Source organism: Amphiura filiformis, chromosome 14, assembly GCF_039555335.1.
Source record: "Amphiura filiformis chromosome 14, Afil_fr2py, whole genome shotgun sequence".
Lineage (NCBI taxonomy): Eukaryota > Metazoa > Echinodermata > Ophiuroidea > Amphilepidida > Amphiuridae > Amphiura > Amphiura filiformis.
This window is the reverse complement of record NC_092641.1, coordinates 4,074,946-4,101,724: the sequence shown is the minus strand read 5'-3', so window position 1 is coordinate 4,101,724 and position 26,779 is coordinate 4,074,946. Positions and strand designations below refer to the sequence as shown.

The following is a 26,779-nucleotide window of genomic DNA, read 5'->3' as shown; positions in this document are numbered from 1 at the left end:
TTCAATCGGACAGACTTTAGAATTTTACCCCTTTTGACCCCAAAACAGACCCCTCCTCCATGTTTAAGCCAAATCTGATTACAATCGTATATGAACATAATGCTAGAGCCCTTTTGGCATTATTCGGATGATCACAGCACGTAATATGCAGACAATATTGAATTTTAAAGTGATTTACAGTGATCAACCATTTTTGTCCCCTGTATGACCTTGAACTCAAAATCTGTGAGGACCCCATAGACACCAACTAATGTCAATGCATATGTGTCAGTCGCATCTCTGTACCATAGAATCTGTAGGAAAAGAAGCATTTTGAAGGTATTTGGTTATGTGCCGGAATTACCACCTTAATGACCTTTGACCCCAAATCTGTGAGGACCCCATAGGCACCGGCTATAGCCAAGGTCAATGTATAAATCTCATTACTGTACCATGTAATCTGTAGGAGAAGAAGCATTTTGGTAAAAATCACATTTTTAGCCAAAATTACTCATGATGACGTTTGACCCCAAAGGGGTCTGGTCAAATGTAAAGGCTGGGGTAGTGGAGCTTGTGCCCAAGTTTGGTCATAATCGGTCAAATAATAAAGGAGCTAGAGCAAATTATGTTAAATGTTGACAGAAAGAAGAAGAAGAAGAAGAAGAAGAAGAAGAAGAAGAAGAAGAAGAAGAAGAAGAAGAAGAAGAAGAAGAAGAAGAAGAAGAAGAAGAAGAAAGAAACTACTGGGAAACAGGAGTCTAGCCGCCGCTCGGCTAGACTAAGAAAGAAGAAAGAACCTGTAAGAAAAAAGACACAGCCGTGACTAACGTCTAACGTGTAATTCCATTCATTTTACAGGAGCCGCTCTTCACTATTGATGCACAATATTGAGTAGCAGGACCAACTCAATGGGAATTACTACAACTTTTAAAATTAAAGTTATTGCATTCAAAAGGTTATTGTGTCATCAATTCCGCATTGATTTGGACAAATGAGGTATCAAACTGTGCGGAATACTAGTAAATTTATCTGTAACATATTTTTGGTAGGTCCTGATTTAACACCCCTTCTTTGACTTTAAATTTGATACTTTCTTTTTAGGATGGGTTTATTCGTGGTAATTCTTGTGCTTAAACAATACCTCTCAATTTCTTTTTCAGTTAGCTAAGAGCATCTATAATGAATAATTAATAAAAAAAGGTAAGAATGAGTTTGTGATTAAGTTACTTCAGAGAACTTTGACTGGTGTCTATTAGCTGCTTAAATATCAGACTATCTGTCGACTTCACAGAGGGTGTCTTTTTCAGCAACAAAAGTCAACCAATAACATGCATTCTTTATAAGAATATTATGAAACTAAACTGGGTAAGTAGTCAAAGGAAAGGTTGAACGAGATACCGGATTTGGAGTCCCAAAGGGAGAAATACTGAAGAAAAGGGGAATGACTAACACAAAATAAACCAGATAAAACAGAAATACGTTATAAAAATTTATTGTAAATTTACATCAATTAACACACGGTTCAAAATAATAAAATGCATGCCTTAATACATCTTATCCGAGTCACATTGCAGCATCATATAATTCACGTGCACTACATGATAACAGCATACCAATCTAAACTAAACAACTAGAATTATCTAAACATGACAATACCTGGTCCCACGGCGTGCAATTGATGCATTCCCCGGGCCTCATGGAAGAACAAAGGATACCTTAAAACATCCTCTGAATGAGTAACGCAAAAGAAGAAATAAAACAAACAAACAAATAATACGACGTTCACACAATGATGTATCATGGCTTACGGCACAATGACCCATATTCAATTATGCAAATGAATCATCGTCACAACAAGGCCATGCGTTCTAAAGCGTTCGATGCCCAAATGTAATTATTGAAAAACATTACTTTGTCACAAGTTGGCGCTATTTTAATTTAGCATTGAAAAGTATACCTGTTATAATTGAAGACCGAATTAAAACGACTAGTTTGCGTCCGACGTCAGTGCAAAGGCCTGGCGTGATCGGTAGCTTACCTGCGCAGTGCGGCATTTCTGCCCTGGTTGACAGGTTTAATTCAATTATATTTCCAAGGTCAAATGGCAGAATACATAATACACTTCAGAAACTAATTTCATGCATGACGCGTCAAAACCTTCTTGAGTCAGGGAAAAGTTTATCAGGGATTTTTTTTAACAATCTACTTTGAAAAGTTTACCTCTTACCCAAATATCACCGATGTTGTATACAATATAAATTACATAACATGACATGTATAATTGAAATCAAATATAATATACATAAAAGACAATAGAATTGTAACCACACCTAACTACTGTCCATTAAAGTATCAACATAATTTCAAATCAAAATTTGGATAATAATTGTAAAAATAAGATTTTTGTTAGTATCACAAAAGATTTAGATCACCCTTAGACCCAACGTGATTTATATTTTCAAGTTCCCGAGATCCATTTGTTATCTCCGATACAATGTCTATGAATTTTTACATCATGTTAGACGCTCAGCGAAGGTAATTTACTTTCACCAAAAGAGTTTGCGATATTTACACAGATTAAGTGGGATTATCCATACTTAGCTTAGGGATGGTTCAATTATTCATATCATACAGCGTGTTTATAGTGGGAACAGATTTACAGTATATTCAGGGCCGGATTTACCATTTTGCCAGATGGGCCCGGGCCCAGGGCCCCAACAGTTGGGGCCAAAAAAATACCACGTGCATGTTCCTTTTCAGCCCGAAAACACCATATTTTGGACTTATTATGGTATTATTCGCGCACTACCCCATTACATAGCAAAATTCACCTTCATCTTGTGTTAAAATAGTCTGAAATTTCGCGTCCTACTAAAACAGGAACAAAATATGCTCGCCACCCTCTAAACTAAAACTTGGCCACTTGAGTGCACATGGCTTCCTCACGGTGCGTTTGATGTCCTCCAAATTCTGACCTGGCCCAGGGCCCCCAAGAAGATTGATCCGGCCTTGAGTACACTGGAGTGTAAATTCGTTCATTCTCTCCGGTCAGGTATTGTCCGGAAACTCGTATGATGAAGCACAAACTGAGGATTAAATTTGACTTTGAATCTTTAGCATATGCCTAGACTTTGGAACACTTTTGAAACCGATTGTTTTTCTTGAACTTGCAGTTACAATAAAGAAGAACGACACTCATGTTCTATATTTGATTCCCAGTCTTTCCTTGTCCACTGCAAATTATTGAGAGTTATTGCGCGTTGGAGGAGTCTTGTGACAGAGCAGAGAATTGAAAGGCGGCAGATTAAGAAGGATGGCATATTACACAACTTATGAATGTCGCTTTTCTATCCATTATCTATAAGTTCTTTATAAAAATCACCACTGACAGAATTTCTACAATTTTGGACTTCAGTCAAGCAACTCTGAGAAAGCAAATGAACACTACCACTGTGCATGACATTCATAGATTATGAGAAGGCGTTTGACAGCGTTGAAATGCCAGGTGAATCGGCCATACTTGCATTAACATCATAAGTAGCTTGTACGGCAAGAGCACAGCTACTATAAAAAGAATGACAATATGCGTATTGACAGAGGAGTACGTAGTAAAATAAGGGTACACAGTGTATAACATAAAAGAAACGTTTTCAACCATTGTGTCCTGCTATCAACGACGTGCCGTGCAGAGACCTGGTTCATGACACAGAAGATGAGCAAAAAGTAAGAGTAGCACATGACAATATGCATGTCAGGGATAACCAAGCGAGATAGAAAACAATTAATTGGATTAGGAGCACTACTAAGCAGAAAAGGGGTCATGGGCTGGTCACCTAGCTAGACAAACAGATGGTCAACTCCAGAAAACTCCCTGGCCGCGTGTTGAACATTTGTAGCTACATCAAATGAGATTGGGAAAACTTGGTAGGTAGAGTTGACTTCAACACCTAAAGACTGCACAAAAAGTAACGCAGCTGTTATAAATACACCTATAGCTTCAGAACTATTGTTTTCACAATAATTCAACAAAGGTAGAAAGATGATTTATTTACGCACATTTTGATATCCCATTCGAACAATTCATTCTATATTAATATCATAGCAGTGTTTTTAAAGAAAAATACCCAAATTTAAAAGTTGCAGCTATTTGTGTTAATTTGAAGTCAGCGCGGAAGATAATGGTGGGTGTTATATGCCACAATGCTTGCGTAATAAACATTGATCGCTGAAACTGTGTAGACTCTCATTCATCTGGGTAGGTTGAAATTAAGATTTGATTTAAATCTGGTCAACCAGACATACCTATTTTTGACGGACGAGCCGACATTGCGACTGAAACCTTAAGTCTTCAGCTGGGTTGTGATGCAAAGTTGTCAAGTTGTCGGGCCAAGTTGTCACACGGCTGGGACCGAATCATAAAGGACGAGTCGATTGTCATCAATACCGGAAGTGTCCGGTACTCGAGGTCATTTGCATCACAACCCAGCTGAAGACTGAAGGTTTCAGTCGCAACGTCGGTTCGTCCGTCAAAAATAGGTATGTCTGGTTGACCAGATTTAAATTAAATCTTAATTGATCGCTGAACTTTTAAATTAAAATATGTAAACTGCTACTTTTAAATTAAAATATGTAAGCTGGAAGTTTTAAATTCGGATATATAGCACTACTGTATTGTTAAGATTGAGTTATTGTGAGAACAATAATTACTAGTTCTGAAGCCATAGGCGTATTTGTAACAGCTGCGTTACTTTTTGTGAAGACGTTTCTTCAGCTTACTGTCAGTTGACACTGAATCCACCCATGAGAATGGCCGATAATAACAACACATGTTGAGATGGACACCGCCAACTTTGCCCTGAACCAACACCAATTTATGAAATAATAAATCGATGTAGAATAAATCCTTGGAGTGGTCATGTCTTACAACTTAAAATCAGTTAGTCATAGAAAGCTGGGAGTCACTTTAAGGGGGTACTACACCCCTCAATAAATTTTTGTCTATTTTTGCATTTTTCTCAAAAACTAATAACACAGTGGTGACAAAAGTTATGTATATTATAGGGCAAGGAATCCAATTACTACACTGGAATTTCAGTGACCCAAGACAAGCGGTTTGTTATTTATGATAAGAAATAAGGTACCGCTTGGATGTACCTCATTTCCTATCATATATACTGAACCGCTTGTCTTGAGTCACTGAAATTTCAGTGTGGTAATTGGATTCCTTGCCCCAATAATATACACAACTTTTGTTACCAGTGTGTTAATTGTTTTTGAGAAAAATACAAAAATAGTCACAAATTTACCACAGGGGTGTAGTACCCCCTTAATATATTAAAAAATAGCCCCTAGTTGTCCCTCGCAAAAATCCCGACATTCTTCGAAAGAGGCCAAAATCATTAATTAAGTTTTGAACCAGCCCGGTGAACCAGAGCACCTATAATCATGCACGTAGACACTTTTTCGGATATATCGAGCACAAAGATTTCGATTTTGACATTGACATTACGTCATCATTTTCACCCAGAAATCCAAGATGGCCGCCGGCGACATCTTGAAAAGATTAATTTTGAACCAGATCACCTAAAATCGTGTACAAAGACACTTTTTCGGATAAGTCAACAACAAGGATTTCAAATCTGACATTACTTTGACATTACAACACCAATTTTAGCCAGAAATCCAAGACCACCACATATAAACCAAAGATAAGGCGCCTTAACCCCAGATAAGAGGGGTAAACTCAGATATGGCAGTCTATATCCCAAGTAAGGCACCGTAACCCCAGATAAGGGACGTAGACCCCAGATAAAGTAATCCCAACTCCAAATAAGGCGCCTTAACCCTAAATAAGGAACATAAACCTAAAGATAAGTAAACCCCAGATAAGGCAGTCTAAACACCAGATAAGACGCCTTAACCCCAGATAAGGAACGTAAATCCCAGATAAGGCATCTTAACCCCAGATAAGGCGCCTTAACTTCAGATAAGGGACGTAAACGTAGGATAACACAGTCTAAAACACAGATAAGGCATCTAAACCCCATATAAGACGCCTTAATCCCAGCTAAGGGACGTAAGCCCAGATAAAGTAGTCTAACCTCCAGATAAGGCGCCTTCCGTCAGATAAGGAGCGTAAACCACAGATAGAGCAATCTAAACCACAGATAAGGGACGTGAACTCCAGATAAAGCTGAAATGACATACCTATGCTTCCATATCCATTACTATTTTATAATTAGCCAAAAAAGGGAGTTAATTCATAATCCTATGTGCTCTCATTCGAAAATTACATTTACGCTCTACCAATTGGGGCCGTATTGCATTTCTGGGCAAAAATTATGTTATAACGTCAAATTAATGTCAGATTCGGATTGTACACGATTTTAGGTACTCTGGTTCAAAACATATTTTTTCAAGATGGCGCCGGCAGCCGCCATCTTGAATTTCTGGGTGAAAAAGGTGCCGTAATGTCAAACTAATTTCAAACTAATGTCCTTGTGCTCGACATACCCGAAAAAGTGTCTTTGTACATGATTATAGGTGCTCTGGTTCAAAACTTAACTTTTCAAAATGGTGCGGCGACCATTTTGGATTTTGGCCTCTAATGAAAAATGCCGGGATTTTCGCGAGGGACATGGGGGCTATATTTTTCTAAACGGTCCATAGAAGTCGAATCAATCGTTAAACCTTACTAGCCAGAGAATGGTCACGGAATTGAGGTTTCTAACTAAAATAATCGTTGGTATGGGTTTTAAATTGAATATTACGTTAGTGAGTTCGTCGATCTTATTTACTAGGGTACCTGCGTTTTACAGGAGCAGAGTATTTATTTAGCAAGATATTTACACAAGCCTGGTTAAGCATTGTGCTTCATGTCTTCAAGTTCCTTGACTTTTTGGTGTAAATCTGGTCGCTTTGCATTTAGTTTTTCCATAAACGTGTTATATCTTAACAGGCTTGGCTTGTGACGCAGAATGTCCAGCAATTTCTCCACTCGGCGAGGATCTGTGTTTTGATCTCGTATTTGTTTTACTTCTGTATCAGTAATTGCTCCCTTTGCTTTCATCCCCGGTAATACATCTTCTGGATTTAAATAATCACACAGGATGTCAATGGACTCACGGAGGATATCTTGCATTATAATCAAATCTGAGGAGAAAAAAAAATCAATACTAAGTGGAAACTTTTCTTTGCTAACCCTAGTTCACAGAAGCCCACGCCATTCGGGAAGTGATTCTAGCATGCGTTCTGAACCAACGTGATTTTAATGCTAATTAATGCACCGGTCACGGTACTCCTGTGACTTCTCCGGAAAAAGCCGAGTGTTAGGTTTTTCAAATAAAAATGTTTTGTGTAAAAACTGTAATGTCAGATAGGTAACGGAATAAATGAATATTAACCATACATCTATTTTAACGATTTTTGAATCGATTTAGTATAAAAGGTAGAGTATTTATTTAAATTTTGTATATGCCATTTTTTTTGTGTGTGTCTTAATTTTCGGCCAAAAAATCTTACCATAAGGGATTATCGCGTTTGATGGTTCACTTGGGGTACTGACACTTTCTCTATTCCGAGCTGTTACGCGGAATTTGTATTCCGATCCTGGCTTTACATCAGGTGTGTTGTACTCAGTTGATGTCACCTTGAATCAAATAAATAAAGGTGTGCAGGTTGTATTAAGATCAAAATTGAAAATGCTAATTCTCTACTGGAACTTCAATGACTGGACATAACTATCGAGTAACATTAGATACATGTAATTATCAAAACCCTATAGAGCTTGTAATATGACATGTAATCCATTTTCCTTTGGGTTTTGTTCACAATTAATTTTGGTTAGGTTGCGTTGAGATCTAAACAAAAGTTAATTGTAATTTGTCAGTATATACACTTTTAGCTATGCGAGGATTTTTTTGCTGTGGTAGATACATAAAAATAGAGTCTTTAGAGAAATGAAAATTAAAACAATTGAGTCAGTGTCACACTGGTAACATAAGATATATGATAGGGGCAAGGAATCCAATTACTTCACTGAAATTTCAGTGATTCAAGGCAAGTGGTTCATTATATATGTTTTGAAATAATAAATCAATCATAAATAACGTACCGCCACTGCAATTCCAGTGCAGTAACTGGATTCATTCCCTTATAATATACATAACTTTTGTTACCAGTGTGAATATTATTGTTTGAGAAAAAGGCAAAAATAGTCAGACATTTATCAAGGGGTCTAGTACCACCTTACTTACAGATGCGTTTTTTCTTCTTTCTGTTTACTGATTGTAAAAATATATCGCCAATACCATGAACTTACATTGTCCTTGATAGTGCTCCATTTTCCCTCTTTTACATCCAATTTCTCTAGCATGTATTCAATTACTGCCGAGCCACTCTTTTTCCTTGGCGGTGACCAGGTAATCATAATTGTAGCATTGCCAATGTTCGCTGCTGTAAGATTCTCTGGTGAGTCGGGTTTATCTACACGAGAAGAGAAAAATTTACTTTTTAATATTTACCAATGTCTAACAATTATATCAGATCATACAATAAGCTTCAAAATGAATATTACTTGTACCTGTCACACCACATACCCGCAACTTGTTTTGGTATATCGTATTAATAGTTTCGCGTTGCAGTTCAATGATCGTTACCACTTTTTAACTACGCATTGAACATAAAGGATACTCTGTTGTCAAATAAAAGTGTAAAATAACTTGATTCTAGTCCATCTGAAGGTTCCTCAAGGCTCAACAAACCTTCAATATAGCTATTTTATCAGTGCTTTATAGACGCAAAAATTGAATATTATGTAAAATATTCTAAAAAATCTTAAAATAAAATGAAATGACTAAAATATGTAACATTTACAGAGTTTTCCAAACCCGTACTATAAAATATCTGTTTTGATTAGATCAAATTGTAAAAACAAAACAAATCTGGGTGAGATTGAGCGGAAAGGATGGTCTCACAATTAAAAGGTGTTGGTCACTTTCTTTATCGTTTTAGTGCAACATTTGAATATGCACTAGGGGGTGATAACCAATCACCGGCAAGCTTAGAGTTTAAAAGCAAACAGTGACTGGGAATAACAGTCAAACTAATATTATCTTGTGATCACGCCTCTTTCAAAGGAGGCAAAATCTAAAGATTTAAGTAAGAAATTGCTTTTGTCACACCTACAACAATTTTCACCCTTTTTTATGTCAACATTATCATATGCGAGGTTCTCAAGTGTGGATGAGAGAATATCAGCCAAATATGTGGGTCTGGATCTGGCATAATTTTCTCAACGCTCTTCTACAGCCAAACGACAAGATGAGTGACCATTCTCTTGGTCGGGCTGACGTCACAAAGGGGAAATAGCCTTGTAAAACCAGTGTGCGCATGTGCAGCGCATGTGCAGTTCCCCTTTCTCGAGCTGGTTGCTATGCGCGCGCTTGTGCAAAGGGGACGAAGGGGACAATGTTCCCGGATGTCCGACCGAGTGAATGGTGATGATGTACGCTAGGATATTTAGTTCATTTGATTACTTAGGTGAATTATAATTGCTTCATCAATTAATTGCTTTATGAATATTATTTTCTGCCGGTAATGCGCTCCAATTGACCTTTTTGGTAAATTGCATAAGACTTTGCGGGTAACATTGCGATGTTACTACGAACTTTACGGCTTTAAAATGCAAAGTAACGGATGTTACAACGTGGCGTCAAATTACGATATCTCAGGTACTAGAGATTGTGCTAAATTTATTCATCTATTTCATTATAGTAATTAAGTGACTAATCTGATCACTGATTCGTTTGAAATTCTCATGATATAACCACAGTATGTTAATAAATAAATTCTTACCATATAGAGTTACAGTGTTTGAAGGTTCACTTGGTGAACTTTGACCGCCGATATTCTGAGCTGACACTCGAAATTGGTATACCGTTTCAGTCTTTACGTCGTCTATGGTGTACTCAGTTGGTGTCACCTGGAATTAAATTACTAACAGTGCAATATTTCAAAGCCAAAACATAACAATAGAAACTGATAAGTAGTATTTCAGCATTATTTATTGAAAATGTTAATTCTTTCATTGGCATTTCTAAATAATAAACACATACATACAATGTCAATAGTATCATTCAGGCTTCAATGGTGCAAAAATATTGCTTAAACTGTTTTCTGGGTTCAGTGCCGTCGCTAGACCATTTTTCTCGGGGGGGGGGGTCGAGAAAAAAATTGCTGGCATATAGACTAATTTACCTTTTGCTGGCACTGGGTTGTAAGATGGGCTTTTATGACTGGCGCTTATAACAATTGGTAGGCTTTTAGCGTGTTCGCCGTCGGATAAGTTTTCTGGGATTAGCTTCTTGCTTGCTTTCCTTAATTCCCTTTATGTTTGTCTTTTGTATTGTTTTTCCTTTTAGTTCATTTCTTGCTCGATTTGTTTAGGGTTTCCCTTTAATTTAGTGCTCTTTGCTCATATTATTGGGTTCTGCTTGTGTGGTTTTTTTTGCCAAATGTGACAAATAAAAGTCCAAACTAAAAATTAAATTTTCGTTAGGATTTATATGTTAGAGTTACAATGGGTTACCTAGGTAACAGAACACCAGTAACATTTCCTGGCGAATTTGATTTAAGGAATCTGAGAGCACATCAGACATATCGAACTTCATTTTGAATACGATGGGTGTCTTTCTGATATCAAATAATTTTCATTTTTTGAAATTCACGATATAATACAAATTTTATGACAAATTATTAAAATTTGATATTTTTCACTTTTTCGATATATAACAGTCCTCGAAGTAAATTTTATAAATCTAATGGTATATTCTGAAAGTGTATGTAGCTTGAAGGTATGGATTTTTTTCCCAAAAAGACCTAATTTTTTTTGGTGTTTTGGGAAAAAATCCATATCTTCAATAAGAACGGTCAAAATTTTCAATTGATCGTCGGCTTTTCATCCCACCTACATACACTTGAAGTATAAATCATCAGATTTATAAAGTTTACTTGAGTACTGCTAAATATCAAAATATAAATTTTTAATCATTTGCAATAAAATGTGCTTTACATTGCGGATTTCAAAAAATCTAAATTATTTGATATCAGGACATTCTTCGTATTCAGAATCCAATTCGGCATGTCTGATGTGCTCTAATGTCCCAAACGTTCATACTCCATGCCTTAATGGTGATTTATTCAAATTTGGTAGTGTTGTTACTGATTAATATTCTACAGAAAATAATCTTCTCCACAAAGAATGAAAATTGTTAAATCATCTAATAAACCCTAAACTTATACCTTGTCCTTGATAGTGCTCCATTTCCCCTGTTTGAACATGTTTACATAGAATTTCTCCACAATATATCCACTGATTGGTGCTCCATTGTCATTCATTGGAGGTGACCATGTAATCTTGATTTTAGCATTGTCAATGATTTCTCCTATAGGGGTGCCTGGTGCATCAGGCTTGTCTATATAACAAGAAGTGACAATACAGAACAAATTCATCAGTTAGAAAAGTCATCAGATTTACCAACTTGTGAGTTTTTAAGCCTGTTAAAACAGGTTGTCACAATGCGGGCCCCTGGATTAGCACAGCATGGTACCTGGACCATGGCATGGCATCTGGAAAATACAGCCCACTTTGACGAGAACAGGTTATTGGCGAGTTAAAAAAATAGGCGAGTTAGAAAAAGGTGAATTAAAATGGCGAGTTACCCCCTGCAGTGTTTTCCGGAAAGTCCACGCGGCGAGTTGTGAATTTCAGGAAAGTCCACGTGGCGAGTTGTGAATTTCCGGAAAGTCCTGGATTTTGAACCAAAAATGCAGTTTTGGGCAAAATTCAAAAACTGATTATTTAAAAAAAAAATGATACCATTAATGTATTCTTTGACTGATGTACATTCCATTATTATACTTTACCATATAACTAGATACCAGCCTTAATTTGAAATATTGCAATCAATAGTTATTACAAATGATACCATTAATACTGTACAAATTTGTCTAGGCATTATGTGTTTTGACTTTGGCACATACAATGTGATGTTTTTGTTTCTGTGTGTGTTCATCATTCATTCATTCATTTCATTCGGCTGCGAAGCAGGCGACTACAAAGTTTCTCCATGTACTACGTTCTGAAGCCAAAGTGGCAATGGCATCTGGCAGTAGAAAGTTGTCTAAATCCCCCAACAGTTTTTGCACATAAGACAAGTAGGATGTTCTTTGCCTTCCAGGTCTTCTTTTACCATGTAATGGGGTGTAGAGAGCATATCTTCTGCATGGTTCATCTTCCTGCATCCTCAGGATATGTCCCAGGAATCGTAGTTGTCGTGATCTGACAGAATTGATAAGAGGCACAGTGTTGGTGATGGTATAGACCCTTTCATTACTAACATGGTCGGTGCGCTTGATGTTCAGCATTATCCTGTAACATGATGTACCAAAAGCGTTGATCTTATTTTCCATATCAGTAGATATCACCCAGGACTCACATCCATAGAGCAATACTGTAACACAAGTGGTGTTAAATAGCTTGACTTTTGTTGTAACAGTAATTGTTGGACTTCTCCACAGATGCTCCAGTTTCCAAAATGCATACCAAGCATGCGCCTTCCGTCGGGAGAGGTCACTGGTGCTAGAGCCCATCATGGAACCAAGATATTTAAAATCAGTGACATACTTTATGGGTTCTCCGTATACTTGGAGTGGTGGCTGAGGATTGCAGTTGATGGTCATGTACTCAGTTTTGGGAACACTGATGATGAGACCCAGGCTTTCTGCTGCAGCCGCTGTTCTGGTCAGCTGTGCATGTGCCCGCGGGATGGAAGATTCAAGCAAGGCAATATCATCTGCGAAATCCAAGTCGTTCAAAACCTTGGCAGGATAACGCCTGGAGCGACGCGGGTGTGTTTCAACACCGCTGTTATTCCCCTCGGTAGCCATCATCATCAAATAGTCGATGAGAACGATGAATAGGAATGGGGCTAGAACATCCCCCTGCAATACTCCAGTAGTCACTAGGAAGGGATCCGAGATGTTGCCATCTACCAATACCGCACTTTGCGAATTAGTATACACGTATTGCCTTTACGATGCTCTCAGGGATACCATAGTGCCGCAAAACAGAAAACATAATCTTCCTGTTGATTGAATCAAAGGCTTTCTTGAAGTCAATGAATGTTATAGTTAGTGGAAGTTGGTAACTATGGAAAGCCTCCATGATTCTACGGAGGGTATGCGTTTGCTGTGCACAGCTTCTGCCTGGTCTAAATCCGGCCTGGTTACTTCTTATTACAGGATCAACATGGTCCCTAATTCTATTCAGTAGGATCCTATTGTACACCTTAGCTGCAACTGACATCAGTGTGATTCCTCTATAGTTGTTCATGAGGCTGAGGTCTCCTTTCTTTGGAAGGGGAACAATAACATTGGTAATCCACTGTTCTGGTGGCGTAAGCTCTGTGTGTGTAGTATGTCATAACTAGTTTTTGATGGTCACTGATGTTGATGAAAATGTATTTGTATGGTTCCTTATTTCAAGCGTACCGTAGTGAGATATGATGAGGTTTCTTTTATATTAGTGGTTACTTGTTTATCACATTTGTTTATATTTTTCATGGTACATATGTGTTTAAGAAATTAAAATGTTTTTTTAAAAGGTGTTTAAACAATTGTTATGACTTTTATTTGTATAACTTTTTTTCAGATTTTATTTATACTAGAAGAAGAGGGCAACCTTTGCACAGGCGACAGTAGCACTGCATCTTTATATTAATTCTCAAGATCCTTGCAAGCCAGAGAGAAGTATATGATAAATGAGGACTCAAGCAAATTGGAAATTAAGAAGGGAGATTAAAATCAGAACTGATTTTGCTGATTTTGGACTAGCAGCTTAAAAAACAGTACTTAAAAATACACTGACATTTTTAATTCACTGTTGGGACTTCATCAGAGTGTTACTGTAACTCGCCACCAGGACTTCATAGTGTTACTGTAATGTCACCACCGGGACTTAAAAGTGTTACTGTAACTCGCGCTGGGGCTTCATACTTCATGGGAATATCTAAAAATAGCCTGACTTTGTGGGGGGTAACTCTCCTTTTTAACTCGCCTTTACCTAACTCGCCCATATTGTAACTCGCCTAAAACATGCTCTCCACTTTGACATGTTTTACTAAACATGATATATTATTGAATTGTTGATCATATTCACTGCGTTGTCCCTGGGCTTTGTCAAAGAGCCAAACTCATGAAGCCAAATTTTAGCATGTTGTTCTCTAATGTTTACTGCTTTAAATAAAATTTACATAAATGCCAACGTTATTCATTTGCCACCATAACGGTGTCAAATCCAACAAAATCCAACATGCGTTGTCTCACCTTCAGCAAAAATCTTTGCCCCTTGAACATGCCAAATTTTTGAGATCCCAATTTGCAAACCTTAAATGGTCTAGATATATGTTGCAAGCGCAACGAGCAGGAAAACGTACATATTAAAGCGTTTCCGTACTGATTTCCTAAGCCTTTTTAGAGCATTCAATTAAAAAGGCGCCCAGTGAATGTGTGCCAAAAATCACTTGCCCCCCTTATCGGCTTGTCAAAAATTGCTTCCCCCCCCCCCCAAATATTCTTACCATAGGGTTTTAGGATGTTTGACGGCTCACTTGGCTTACTAATGATACCTTCCTTATTCCGAGCTGACACACGGAATTGGTATTCCATCCCTGCCTTTGCATCTGTTGTGGTGTATTTAGTTGATGTAACCTGATTTTTGAATCAATTGAATATAAACATATAAACACACTTTGGTAAGAGCAACTTTTTAAAATACTGCAATGAGTGACCATAAATTATATTTGATCCTAGTTTCAACCAAAAAATCAAAGCCAATTCAATTTCCTCAGTAACGTAACAGACTATTCTTGCTGTTCCAAAGCGAAACAATTTCACACCATTAAAAAACAATTTTTGAATCAATTAAATATAAATATATAAATACACTCAGTAAGAAAGATATGGTAAGAGCAACTTTTTTTAAATACTGCAATGAGTGACCATAAATTATATTTGATCCTAGTTTCAACCAAAAAATCAATTTTATTTATCGACACAACGAATCTGAAATTTAAAGTGTGACCTTTTTGCCTATATCCCTAAAACTATACATATGAGATAAGTCAAACCATACTTGTTTTGAATCCTTATTTGAAAAGGAATACTTGTACTTGAGCCATACATAAGCTGTGATTTTTGTTTTATTCAAATTAGCATTTTTTCCTGCTTCCCTTTTGTCTACTTTTTGATATATTTTTGGAGAGCTCTTTTTTAGAGAATGCATACAACGACAAACATTGACATTCCTATTTGTTCTAGGTCTTGACTGATCTAAAACGTTACGAAGTATCAAACTATTACAATAGTCAAGTGAATCTAAGAACAATATAGGTGTTTGAGGGTTTGACCTGGACTGAGTGCTAGCAGAACGATTTTTGGTTACAAACCCTCCTGAAGATAACAATAGGTTAAATACCACTAATTATGTATTACACGTGTTTCAATGGGAAAATGCCTAATTTCGGGTGGAATTTTCTCATATTCAGAACTCTCACAGTTCAATGCCACCAATATCAGGTGAAACTATATGATTTAGATGCCAAATGATCACAAATTCAACATAGGTTGACCTGAGACTTTTCTTGTTTTAACGCACTGAACCGTAAACACCTTAAAATGACAGTGCGCCCTCGAAGCTGAACGTTACAATATGATAGGGCGACTATTTACTAAAAACCGAAGCCGTGCGTATGAATTTTGGTACTATTACATCAAAAATGTCATATAATGAGAGAAAATGTACCATTTTGAAGCATCAAACTCTAAAAAGTACTTTTTTGGCAATATAACTTGATCAATTTCAGCAATTTTAATGCAGTCTTTTCGAATGCCATGAAAACAAATAGTTACTCATCGTATTTCAATGTATCGCCCAGGCCTATTAGTGGTATTTAACCAATAATGTCAAACAAATGAGACAAAAAAATATACAGGGTGTCCCAGAATGATTTTTACCGTGTTTGAACAAACTATCAAAAATATATAGTCAACAGTGTATCTAATTTTAATAAGTGCAATACAATACCTCTCCTACTTATTCTGTGACTTTCGTGGAAATAGCGTGATTCGCTTTGGCGTGACATTGCTATTTCTGAAAATGGACGAAAACTGCATTTGTGTAATTTACAGCGCCTTTATCACCATCGTCCTGCCGCACTGCGCAATATATTGGAGAAACCCTGCATTCTTTTATAGGAAATACTTCAAATTTGGCACAGATGTAGATCTTACAAAGCTAAATTATTCTCGATATGGGATGAAGTGAAACATTTCAATATGACTTCAGATATTTATGTTGAAAAACATGCTTTTGTTTGTGATTTTTATCACAATTTTTACCCAAAAATGTCATTATTACAGAGGATATAACTTCCTCCGCAGTAAATAATTTAATCTTCTCCATTACGTAGCAGTGGGTTTGCCAATATACTGTGGATGGACATAAATACATGCTGTAACACTAAGGACGAACCTTCTCTTTACTATCTATCTATCTCTGCCGGCATTTCAAATAATTAAACTCACACACTGCAATAATTGTCTTCAAAACTGTCGCCAAAGAAAAAATAGTGTAAGGTCACTCTCAAGCGTAACAAATCCTTTATTCCAAACGAAAGATTGCTTCGTAACATCATAAATAATCGAACGATATCAACTATTTAGTAGAAGTAAGAACAGGACACAACAAAATACTGCATAACATTTCCCAAATAACTTTGTGCTGAACAGTTAGCAATTTTACAGGTTTTCAAAATAGGTAGTTTTGTCAAAACTTGGAATTCGCCATTTTTCGCATTATCCTATAACTTCTATTAGAAACGCCCAATTCTAAAAATCTGACATTCCGAAGAAAGCTAAATGTATGTAAATTTTAGCATTTAAAACAATACTACCAATAGTATTGCTCTTCATACCTAAAACATTTCACCTTTCCAGGTATAAATCATTCTGGGACACCCTGTATAGGGAACAATGATAATTTGCATAATATCTAATAGGTTCCTTATACATAGTAAACGTTGCTAAAATCTGGTTTAAAACCATACCAATACATTCTCTTCATAAGGATTTGTAAGAAGTATAGTTTGATCTATATCCGACGTACAGCAAGTAAAACCAATTTACTGGAGGTTATTCGAACGTGTCTAAAGGCAGCGGAAAAACCTGACCAATCCATATTTGGCGATATTGACCCCTGTTTATTTTCTCACATGGAATAAATCGTATACCTAAAACAGCGAAAAGGCATGTGACGTAGGTTTTATTTTATTCACCATTCGGTTTAGCTGAAAAATCTCTTTAGCCTCAGGTGCGTTGAGACCTGAATAAAATCGCTCATAATTCGGTTCTTGCTATTACGAAATCATTGCTCTGCTAATTTTGATTTTATGGTAGTTTCACTTATTGTGTATTTCTGTCCATGTAAATGACATAAACGATTCCTAATTAAGCAAATAAAAAAAATAATGAATTGAATAATTTTAGGCTAAAACTTAAAGGCCCATTCAGTGACAACAGCGACAGCGGAAAAAAATTATGTATAAATAGCTTAAAAGTAAAGGATTAGTCATTAAAATTTCTTAAACGAAAAATATGTCAAATAACGAGGAAAACGGCAATCGACAAAGTTGAAGCCCCATTCAAATACTTGTAGCTAATTTCTCTACTTAAGTAGAGATATTACTTTTGTCTTTTACGTGGCTTTCGGTTTAAACACTAGCACCCAGTGGGCACAGGTTGGAATTTCGATGTTGAATCAATACAGCGTCGATGTTTCAACCTAACCTGATTTCAACCTGATTCAACCCAGAGGCTTGTTGAAATCAGGTTGAAATTTCAATTCAACAAACTTTTAATGGAAAAATTAAGGAGATGGAAATCAGGTTGAAGTCCATATGCAAATACAACGTGATTTCAACCTGATTTCAACGTCAGGTGTGCCCACTGGGGCAGACTATGTTTGCTGATTTTTGCCATTTTTCGAATGAGCAGATAGCAGAGAACTATATAAGTTCTAAATCAACCTGTATATTGAAAGTAAAATAATCATCTATAAACATTGTATAATAGTGACAGTAAAATAACAATCTTCTGAATCATTGTATCGAGACGTGAATTAAGATTCCCAGTTTCTTCTCTCTCGACCTAAGGAAGCTAAACTGATTTGATTGTTTGGAGTGACATTCTTTACTTCTTCCTACTTCTTTCGATTTAATCATGCTGAAAGATATATTTTTTCATTCTTATTAAAGGTTAGGCTAGCCAAGTGTGTGTACTTTGAATACTTGTGGACCATGGATTGTCCATGGACTAGCGTAATAAGTCACTTTTTACAGACCAAATTACGAACGTACGTTGTCTTCGATAGTGCTCCATTTCTCTTGTTTTACATCCAATATTTCCAGAACGTATCCACTAACTGGTGAACCATTTTCAGTCATTGGAGTTGACCAGGTAATTCTTATTTTAGCATTACCAATGTTCTCTGCTTTAGGTTTCTCTGGTGAGTTAAGCTTGTCTAGATGGAAATCAATAAATACATTATCATTTTACTCATGTTTACTATCAATACACGATAAATGTACAAGCTAAATATAAAAAATTGCATCTTTATTGTGAAAATAGAACTGCAAATGAACATAAAACTTTTCCGTATAGTAGTTTTTAATTATTCTGAAACAACTAGTTGGGCGCTGTTATAATAGTGTGTCATCATCATCAGCCGTATTCAGCCCACTGCAGGGCGAAAACCTCCCCAAGTTGGCCCAAAGTTTCCTGTCATTTGCTTTTGCCATCCACCTGATCCCTGTGAAACTTGCTATCTCATCCCTCCATCTGACTTTCTGTCTGCCTTGGTGTCTTGAGCCCAGCCAAGGCCTCCATTGTGTGACATTCTTTGTCCATCTATTATATGTTGATCTTGCAAGATGGCCAGCCCAATGCCACTTCTTCATCTTTATTGTGTGGATTATGTCTGTAACTTCTGTTTGACTTCTGATCCATGCCACTGTTTTCCTGTCCCTTTTGGTGTAGCCTAGCACTACTTTCGGGCTCTGTTGCTATTAGTATACTATCCAGAGAGGTTGCGTCAGCCCCTCGCGCTGACGCGCTCGATTGAATGTCTCGCGCTACGCGCTCGCTAAGTCCGTGAGGGCCACAGACTGCGGCTAGTATAGCCCAGCATACATCTTTCCATGCTATGCTGTGCAGTTTTCAGTTTTTGCTCCATCCTCTTAGTAAGTGACCATGTTTCAGCTCCATAAGTCATGGCTGGTAGTACACATTGGTTGAAAACCTTTCGTTTCAGACAAGTTGGCATCTTACTTCTCATGATGTCATTGAGCTTGCCAAATGCACACCAACCAGCCCTAGTTCTCCTCTTTACTTCATCCATTTGATTGTGAGTCATGTTGATTAGCTGTCCTAAGTACACATACAGCCTGTCTCAAAAAAAATTGTGCAAGTGAAAAGCGCCCTCTTTGGCAATTAGAAAATACCGTTGTGACATAATGCTTATATCAACGTCAAGGGCGCAGTCTTAGCTCTCAAATGCCGTTTGTTCTGTTCAATTTGCTTGTTTTAATCTCGAGATATGTTTATTTAACAACGAAAGGGCAAAATCACAATTGTGCCACTTTCACTAGGGAAAAGAGCTGTACATCAATGATAGCTGAAGTTGATGTGCCTAATGCACTCCCCCTTCGGGGCTCGTGTCAACATCAGCGCGCGTGCATTATTTTGTCTAATTTCTCTCCCAACAAGTAATATAAACCTATAAGGTCCGTATGCACAAAAGAGTTAGACCGGGTCCAAATTTAGTACCATGACAAGGACATTTTCCTTTACATTTGCTTAAGCCTTTTTGTATTATTTTTGAACTTTGCATTAAATCTTTAGAATGTGCTAGCTACTCTAGGAAGGAAATAAGAGTAAAGGACCATTCCTGATGGAACTTAATTCCAGTTAGGCCAGGTCTAACTTGAGACCCTGTCTAACTCTTTTGGGTATACGGACCTTAGTGTGCAATATTTGTTTGTCTTTTAACATGTCTTAGAGAACAGTATTTACCATGATAAAATCATTGACGTGCACATGTATTTAAATTTACAGCAGAATGTGAAATATTTTTATTCTTTTAATCTGTAGAAAAAGAGAATCATTATTCCTGCATCATGATAAAATAGTAAAAACAGTAAAAAAAAGTTTGTATTTAGTAATTGATGCATTCTTTTGATTTCACGAAGGAACCCTTGATAAACTTGATGCTATCACTGATTTACACGTAAAGCCCTCTTCCCTAGTAAAAGTGGCACAAATGTGATTTTACCCTTTCGTCGTTAACCAAGCATATCTCGAGATTAAAACAAGCAAATTGAACAGAACAAACGGCATTTGAGAGCTAAGACTACACCCGTGACGTTGATGTAAGCATAACGTCACAACGGTATTTTCTTATTGCCAAAGAAGGCGCTTTTCACTTGCACAATTTTTCGAGACAGGCTGTATTGGTCCACCTTTTCTATTTCTGTGTTCCCTACCATGACCAGCTGTTCTGTGGCGAACTGGTTGAACATGACTTTTGTCTTTTTCATGTTTATCTTTAGTCCCACTAATAATAGTGTGTATATTCTGTCAATCCTACTCCCATTCCAGAAAAAACAGTACCAATTTCTTTGAATTAATAAAATATTATCTAGTTTTTAAAACCTAGTCAAATCCCAATCCTTTAGTTAGTTCAAACTGGCAATGATAGTCAAATTTTAAAGTTTGGTCAATGTTTGGAAATAAGGGCCAAAACATGTTTTTTAAGACGTTTTTCATATGTTGTGACAATCAAGCTCAATGACTTATATAAAGACTAATTTCAAGTTATGCATTCTAATTTTTGGAAAACACATTTTCATAACCAATTATCTATAATAACATACAATACTAAAATTATAAGCTAATTCTTCGCCTGTGCTCAAGATTTTAATTGTAAGAAAAAATGCACAATTGCATGTTTTCGGCCGATTTCCCCTCAAATTGGCAAGTATTCAACTTTTACTTTTATTGGCAGTTAGAACTAACAAAATGATTACGATTTAGCTATGTTTCGTTTGGCAAAAAAGGATAATAATTTGTAATCCCAAAAAATTACTGCTGTATTTTTCTGGAATAGGGAATAAAGAATTTCAGTCAACTGTAAAAGGAACCTCGGGCTAATTTCTAATTATTTACAAATTAACTAGTTTAATAATGAAATTCATTTTAGAAAGAGCAAGATATAACACCGCATACTTGTGTATAAATTATGAAATAATTAATATCTTACAAGCAGTTGTTATGCTATTAGAGAGTTTGCTTGGTAAGCTATCCCCTGCTTCACTCCGAGCTGATACACGGAATTGGTATTCCGTTCCTGGCTTTACATATTTTGTGTAGTATACGGTTGAAAGCACCTGTTGTATTATTACGAGGGGGTATCAAAAAGTTTTTAAAATCGCCCAGAAGTGAAAGAGCTATATCAATGACATTTTGTCAGTGCAATCACTGGTCCTTATGTACACTATGGTGCAAAAATGGCCTCATATGTATGTTTACTTTTTTACAGGCGCTAGATGTCAGTACCTGCCTATGTAACCGCATAACCAGCAAAATGTAGAAAATTGAGGCATATACCATGATTAAGTTCCATTTTAAGGGTTACAGTGCCCCGAAAATAAAAATTCCTTTTCCAAAAAGCAACAGTGACATATCACAATCACCACCGAAGATAACTTTCATTTCATTATCGATTTTCTAGGCACTGCAACCATTCAAAAGCAGGATCTTAATAACGCTGCTTGCCTGAATGTTCTCAATCTTGCAGTTTATGCGCAGTAACTGGGGCAGCAGGTTATTGGCATCTAGCTCCACCTGTAAGAAAAGTAAACATACTTATGAGACCATTTTTGCACCATAGTGTACATAAGGACCAGTGATTGCACTGACAAAATTTCATTGATATAGCTCTTTAACTTCGGGGCGATTTCAAAAACTTTTTGATACCACCTCGTATTTGTAATTAAATAATAACAATGCAAATTAAATTAATACAAAAAGGTTTCAAAACCCAAACATAACAGTGAACACAAGCAGTATTATTTGCAGAAATGTTAATTTTGTATTACTATGGAATAATTTCACATAGTATACAAATATTCGCAAGCCTATTGCCTGTAATAAAATAACACAAGTACTAAGTTCAAATATGCAATATCTCATTCTGCAAATGTTGACATCTCTGAGGATCGGCTCCGACCTCAAATTGAGCTATTCCAGCTGAAATCCATAAACCTCCTATAGAAGACACGACCTTAATCTCTCACACAAGGGGTGTATGAAATCACCCATCCAGGTAAACTCATTTTTAACCTCTACCAGAGTTAGTGCTGAGTTACGCAAAGACTTCAATTTTTGGCAATGTCTCATGCTCTACTCAATAACTGTGAAGAATAACTTTGGGGCCTTTCATGCAAACGGGAAAAGCCTGCGAGAATTGACTATTTGTTGATTTTTGGTTCTGTCTTTGAAGGCACCCCTGGATACACGTCATCCCTGAGACACGTCATACATCCAAAACCTGTTTCGAGTTCATTATTGGTTTAAGACCTTAGGATATATATATCCCGGTATAATAAAATCTAAAACAAACAAGCTGTATTAATTTGACATTAAAATGACTGCACCAAATTAAGGTTAAATTTTTGCTCCGAATAAGACCTGAAACAAGCACCATTATTATACCAAAAACATTTCTGCGGGTGTTTAGCCTTCTGGATTGATTCTGCTGTATCAATTTTTATTTTATGAAGATATCACACAATTGTGTCTAATATTTGTTTTGAATTAAAATGTTATTCAAGAAACAAACGATATACTGCCAATTAATATTCAACAGAACATGTATAGTTCTCAACAAAGTGATATTCCATCCCTAGCTTTAGGTGGATGTAAGTGTCTTCTTAAACTTACATTGCCATTGATAGTTCTCCATTTTCTCTGTTTTACATCCAGTTTTTCCACACTGTATCCAATGACTGGGGAACTATTGTCATTTTTCGGAGATGACCAAGTAATCTTGATTGTGTCATTGTCAATGATCTCTGCAATGGGGGTGATTGGTGGATCAGGTTTATCTACATCAAAATAATTATAATAAAACAGGTTTTGAATTAATTTGAGTTATTTTCAAATGTTTAAAGGCGGTAGCAAATAAATGACTACTTCAACGTAACTAACAAGTTAAAACTCATTAACTCTTGGAAACATTTTACAAGAGCGAATTGAAAGTCATGGTTTTTACCGTAGAAACCAATGGTGAGCCTCACCATCCCCCTCTATGGTCTTATTTTTCTTTGCCCTCATAATTTTCTTTCTTTTTTTTGTCACGTACAAATGTCAGCCGGCCGAAAATTTAACTCAAAATGAGAATGCAAAAAATTAACCACATTGCTTTTAAAAACAGAAAAAGATGAAGAGGACCTAACACTAAGGGGAAGCTGATTCCAAATTGGCACAATGCGGTTAAAAAAACTGGACTTAAAAGCTTCCGTTTTGCAGAAGGGGATCCTAAGGCGCAAGGTGTCACATGTTGATCTTGTGTTGGGACGGTCTTGCCCAATCTCTGACTTGTAAAACTTGACATACTTGTAGACATCCAGATCGTAATTGTCAGACAAGTATTTGTAAAATAAACAAATATCAAGTAACTGTTGCTCTCTACGAAGCGTGAGGGGTAACATACCCAGATGGCACAACCGCTCCCGATAATCCAGATCAGGATAGTGCATGATGAACTTGGTAGCTCGCCTTTGAACACTTTCGAGACACTGAATATTGTGTCTGGATGTACCACTCCAAAGGCAGCTACCAAATTCAAGATCACTCCTGATCAATGAATTATACAGGGCTTTGGTGATTTTTTTCAGGTGCCTTGAAACCAACTGTGCGCATGATAAGACCCATTTTTATTGCACTTTTTTACCAATCTGTTAATATGGTCGTTCCAATCAAGTTTGGATGTGACATCAACACCAAGGTCTCTGACAGATTTGGTTGCACTAAGTTTTGTGTTATTCATAAAATAATCAAAATTCACTAACTGACTTGGCATTTTGAGGGATGAAAATTTAATTCCCAAGTATTACTCCATTGAACAAGATGATGAAGATCTTCCTGAAGCAATTTGCAATCATTGACATTTTTACATTAGTGTAACATTTTGCGTCATTCGCAAAGAGTGCAACTTTTGCATGATGGACAATGCTAGGCAGGTCGTTGATATATAAAACAAAAAGTAAAGGGCCAAGGATGGACCCCTGTGGCACTCCAGAAATAACAGGCAGCCAGTCAGAATAACCCGATCAACAACGACCCTCTGCCGTCTGCCAGTTAAGTAAGCCCTAAGCCAGTGCGAAAGATCTGAGTGGATACCAAATGAGCCAAGTTTATGAATAAGAAGCTCATGAGATACACTGTCAAAGGCTTTTGAAAAATCAAGATATATCATATCAACCTGCCCAGCATTGTCCAGGATGGAATTAACTTCATGGAAAACTTCAACTAACTGTGTAGTGGCTGAGCGTCCTTTCATGAACCCATGTTGGAGAGGGTAGGTTTGGTTTTTAATAACAGGAAAAATCATATTAGAGTCACGCGGTAGCCGTGACCAGCAAGTTTTAAAAAAAAAGACTGATAAAGAAGACTAATAACAGATGCTCCCGTGAGACTATATTTACAGCTAACATTAAAACACTTGACTTCTATTGTTCGATGTTATTTTTCGCTGGGTACAAAATGTATCTAAAACCATGCTAAATGTTATTTACAGTCCCAGGTGTAATATCTTGACAATTCATTAATTCAAAAAGGGCCACCAATCCTACAGTCAATCATTGTTCGTAATAAACAAATATTTTTGCTTCCATTTCACGCGGTATTTCAAAGCGAAAATTAGTTGCAAATCATACTGATCCAGAATTTTTAGACACTGCTACAGGTCTACCTGGTTATCACCTTCACACTACTTTTTCAGATTCACTTCCAATTATACCCCTAGCAATTTCTGAAATACCGTACATACAAATTCCGAACCCCATTCGCCAAAAAATCAAGTTTTTCACAATTCTTTTGTTCTTTTCGGACGACACATCAATTTATAATAAATATTGTACATCGACACGCTATTTCGCAGCCGAGTCTCGTGGTGTAATGGTTAAGGCATTGAACTCCTAATCCGGGGACTCGAGTTCGAAATCCGATGAGCAACTTATTTTTCAATATTTTATTAAACAATAATTTTATTGTCATTAATCAAGGATAACACAATTTTAATCATCCAGTGCTATTATGATATTATTTTTTTTTATCAAAGCAAGATGTTACCAATATTTTTCTCATTTTTAGTTCTGTCCTACCACGGGGCGATTCGCATGATAATAGGACAATAAAACATGTGATATGTATGAATGGTTGTTGAATCGATCTAGAGACCTGTCCCTTTGTCATCTTCAGCTATCGTAAAACTGTATTCCAACATGACTGTCATTTCAATTGTTATACCGTTCCGGTTGGTTTATTGCATACACTCTATAGGTGTGAAAAATTATTATACTATGGAAGGCCAGCAGGGACAAAAACGTATCCAAAAAGATACAACCACTAAAGTCATAGTTACGTAAAGGCAAATTAGCAAAGCGGCAAAAATACCCAAATGCCTATTAAAAGGAGGGACTGCCCCCACCACAGACACACGGAACCCCCGATAGAGAGCAGGGCTTTAAGACTGAGGGAAATTAAAACTACAAACCGCGAAAGACCGCCAACAACCGCCGCTTAATATGGAAATCCAACTAGATTGCCCCGCAGGGCTGCAAAGAACTATCAACCGCGAAATTTAGATATCCAACTAGATTGCCCCGCAGGGCTACAAAACCACAATCATGGTTGGCATGAAGAATGAGGGAAATTAAAACTACAAACCGCGAAAGACCGCCAACAACCGCAGTTTAATAGGGAAATCCAACTAGATTGCCCCGCAGGGCTACAAAGAACTATCAAGCGCGAAATTTGGATATCCAACTAGATTGCCCCGCAGGCTACAAAAACTACAATCATTAAAACATAATTATCTTGCTAAGTCGTGGCACTTAGACGCTTCCGTAGTATAAGCCTTGCTACATATACACGCATTTCTCAGCTTCAATTTGAAGTAAATCGCACTGACTCTGTGTCTCGCTGGCATCGTCAACATTGGGTATGTGTTGTTCATATTTACATTTTCTTAGTTGCCTTGAATAAAGTTTATTAAAATGTATATGTATCCCTATTAACATTACAGTCACGCGGTAGCTGTTACCAGCAAGTTTTAAAAATAAACGGCTGATAAAGTTTTATTAAATTATTTACTGTCATAAATCAAGGATAACATATAATTTCAAACATCTATGTTTCGTTTTATTCGTTTTATGGAGTACTTCGTAACCCGATGACTTTCCAAACTTAAAGCTGCTTGGCTACATTCATAAAAAAGAAATAAAATCCACCAAAAAAAACCCGTTGACAACGTAAAGAAAGCAGCAAGTTTAAAAAGCCCCCACCTCGGCTCACTTTTTGAAACTTGGTCCCATTTTGAATATCAACAGCAAATCGGTGTTTT

The 26,779-nt window shown here is 36.8% G+C and overlaps 1 protein-coding gene across 1 annotated transcript; it reads right to left on the bottom strand.

The window, feature by feature from the left end:
* Positions 1 to 5,329: 5,329 nt before the first annotated feature.
* Positions 5,330 to 21,574, bottom strand: LOC140168893 (immunoglobulin-like and fibronectin type III domain-containing protein 1). Its single transcript, XM_072192224.1, has 8 exons — positions 21,413 to 21,574; positions 18,453 to 18,616; positions 14,619 to 14,748; positions 11,281 to 11,453; positions 9,835 to 9,961; positions 8,300 to 8,463; positions 7,501 to 7,627; positions 5,330 to 7,131 (listed from the first exon to the last, which is right to left on the bottom strand). Exons 2-8 carry the CDS (start codon positions 18,537 to 18,539, stop codon positions 6,839 to 6,841), a joined length of 1,101 nt encoding a protein of 366 aa, XP_072048325.1. The 5' UTR covers positions 18,540 to 18,616; positions 21,413 to 21,574; the 3' UTR covers positions 5,330 to 6,838.
* Positions 21,575 to 26,779: the final 5,205 nt, after the last annotated feature.

What these genes read in the sequence shown, in the direction of transcription:
- LOC140168893 (XM_072192224.1), bottom strand. Translation starts at nt 18,539, where the DNA reads ATGACTGAAAATGGTTCACCAGTTAGTGGATACGTTCTGGAAATATTG. An exon ending in GGAGCACTATCAAGGACAAG is followed by an intron (nt 9,962 to 11,280) that starts GTATAAGTTTAG and finishes ATTTAATTCCAG; the next exon opens with GTGACACCAACTGAGTACAC. An exon ending in AAACGCGATAATCCCTTATG is followed by an intron (nt 7,132 to 7,500) that starts GTAAGATTTTTT and finishes TTTTCTCCTCAG; the next exon opens with ATTTGATTATAATGCAAGAT.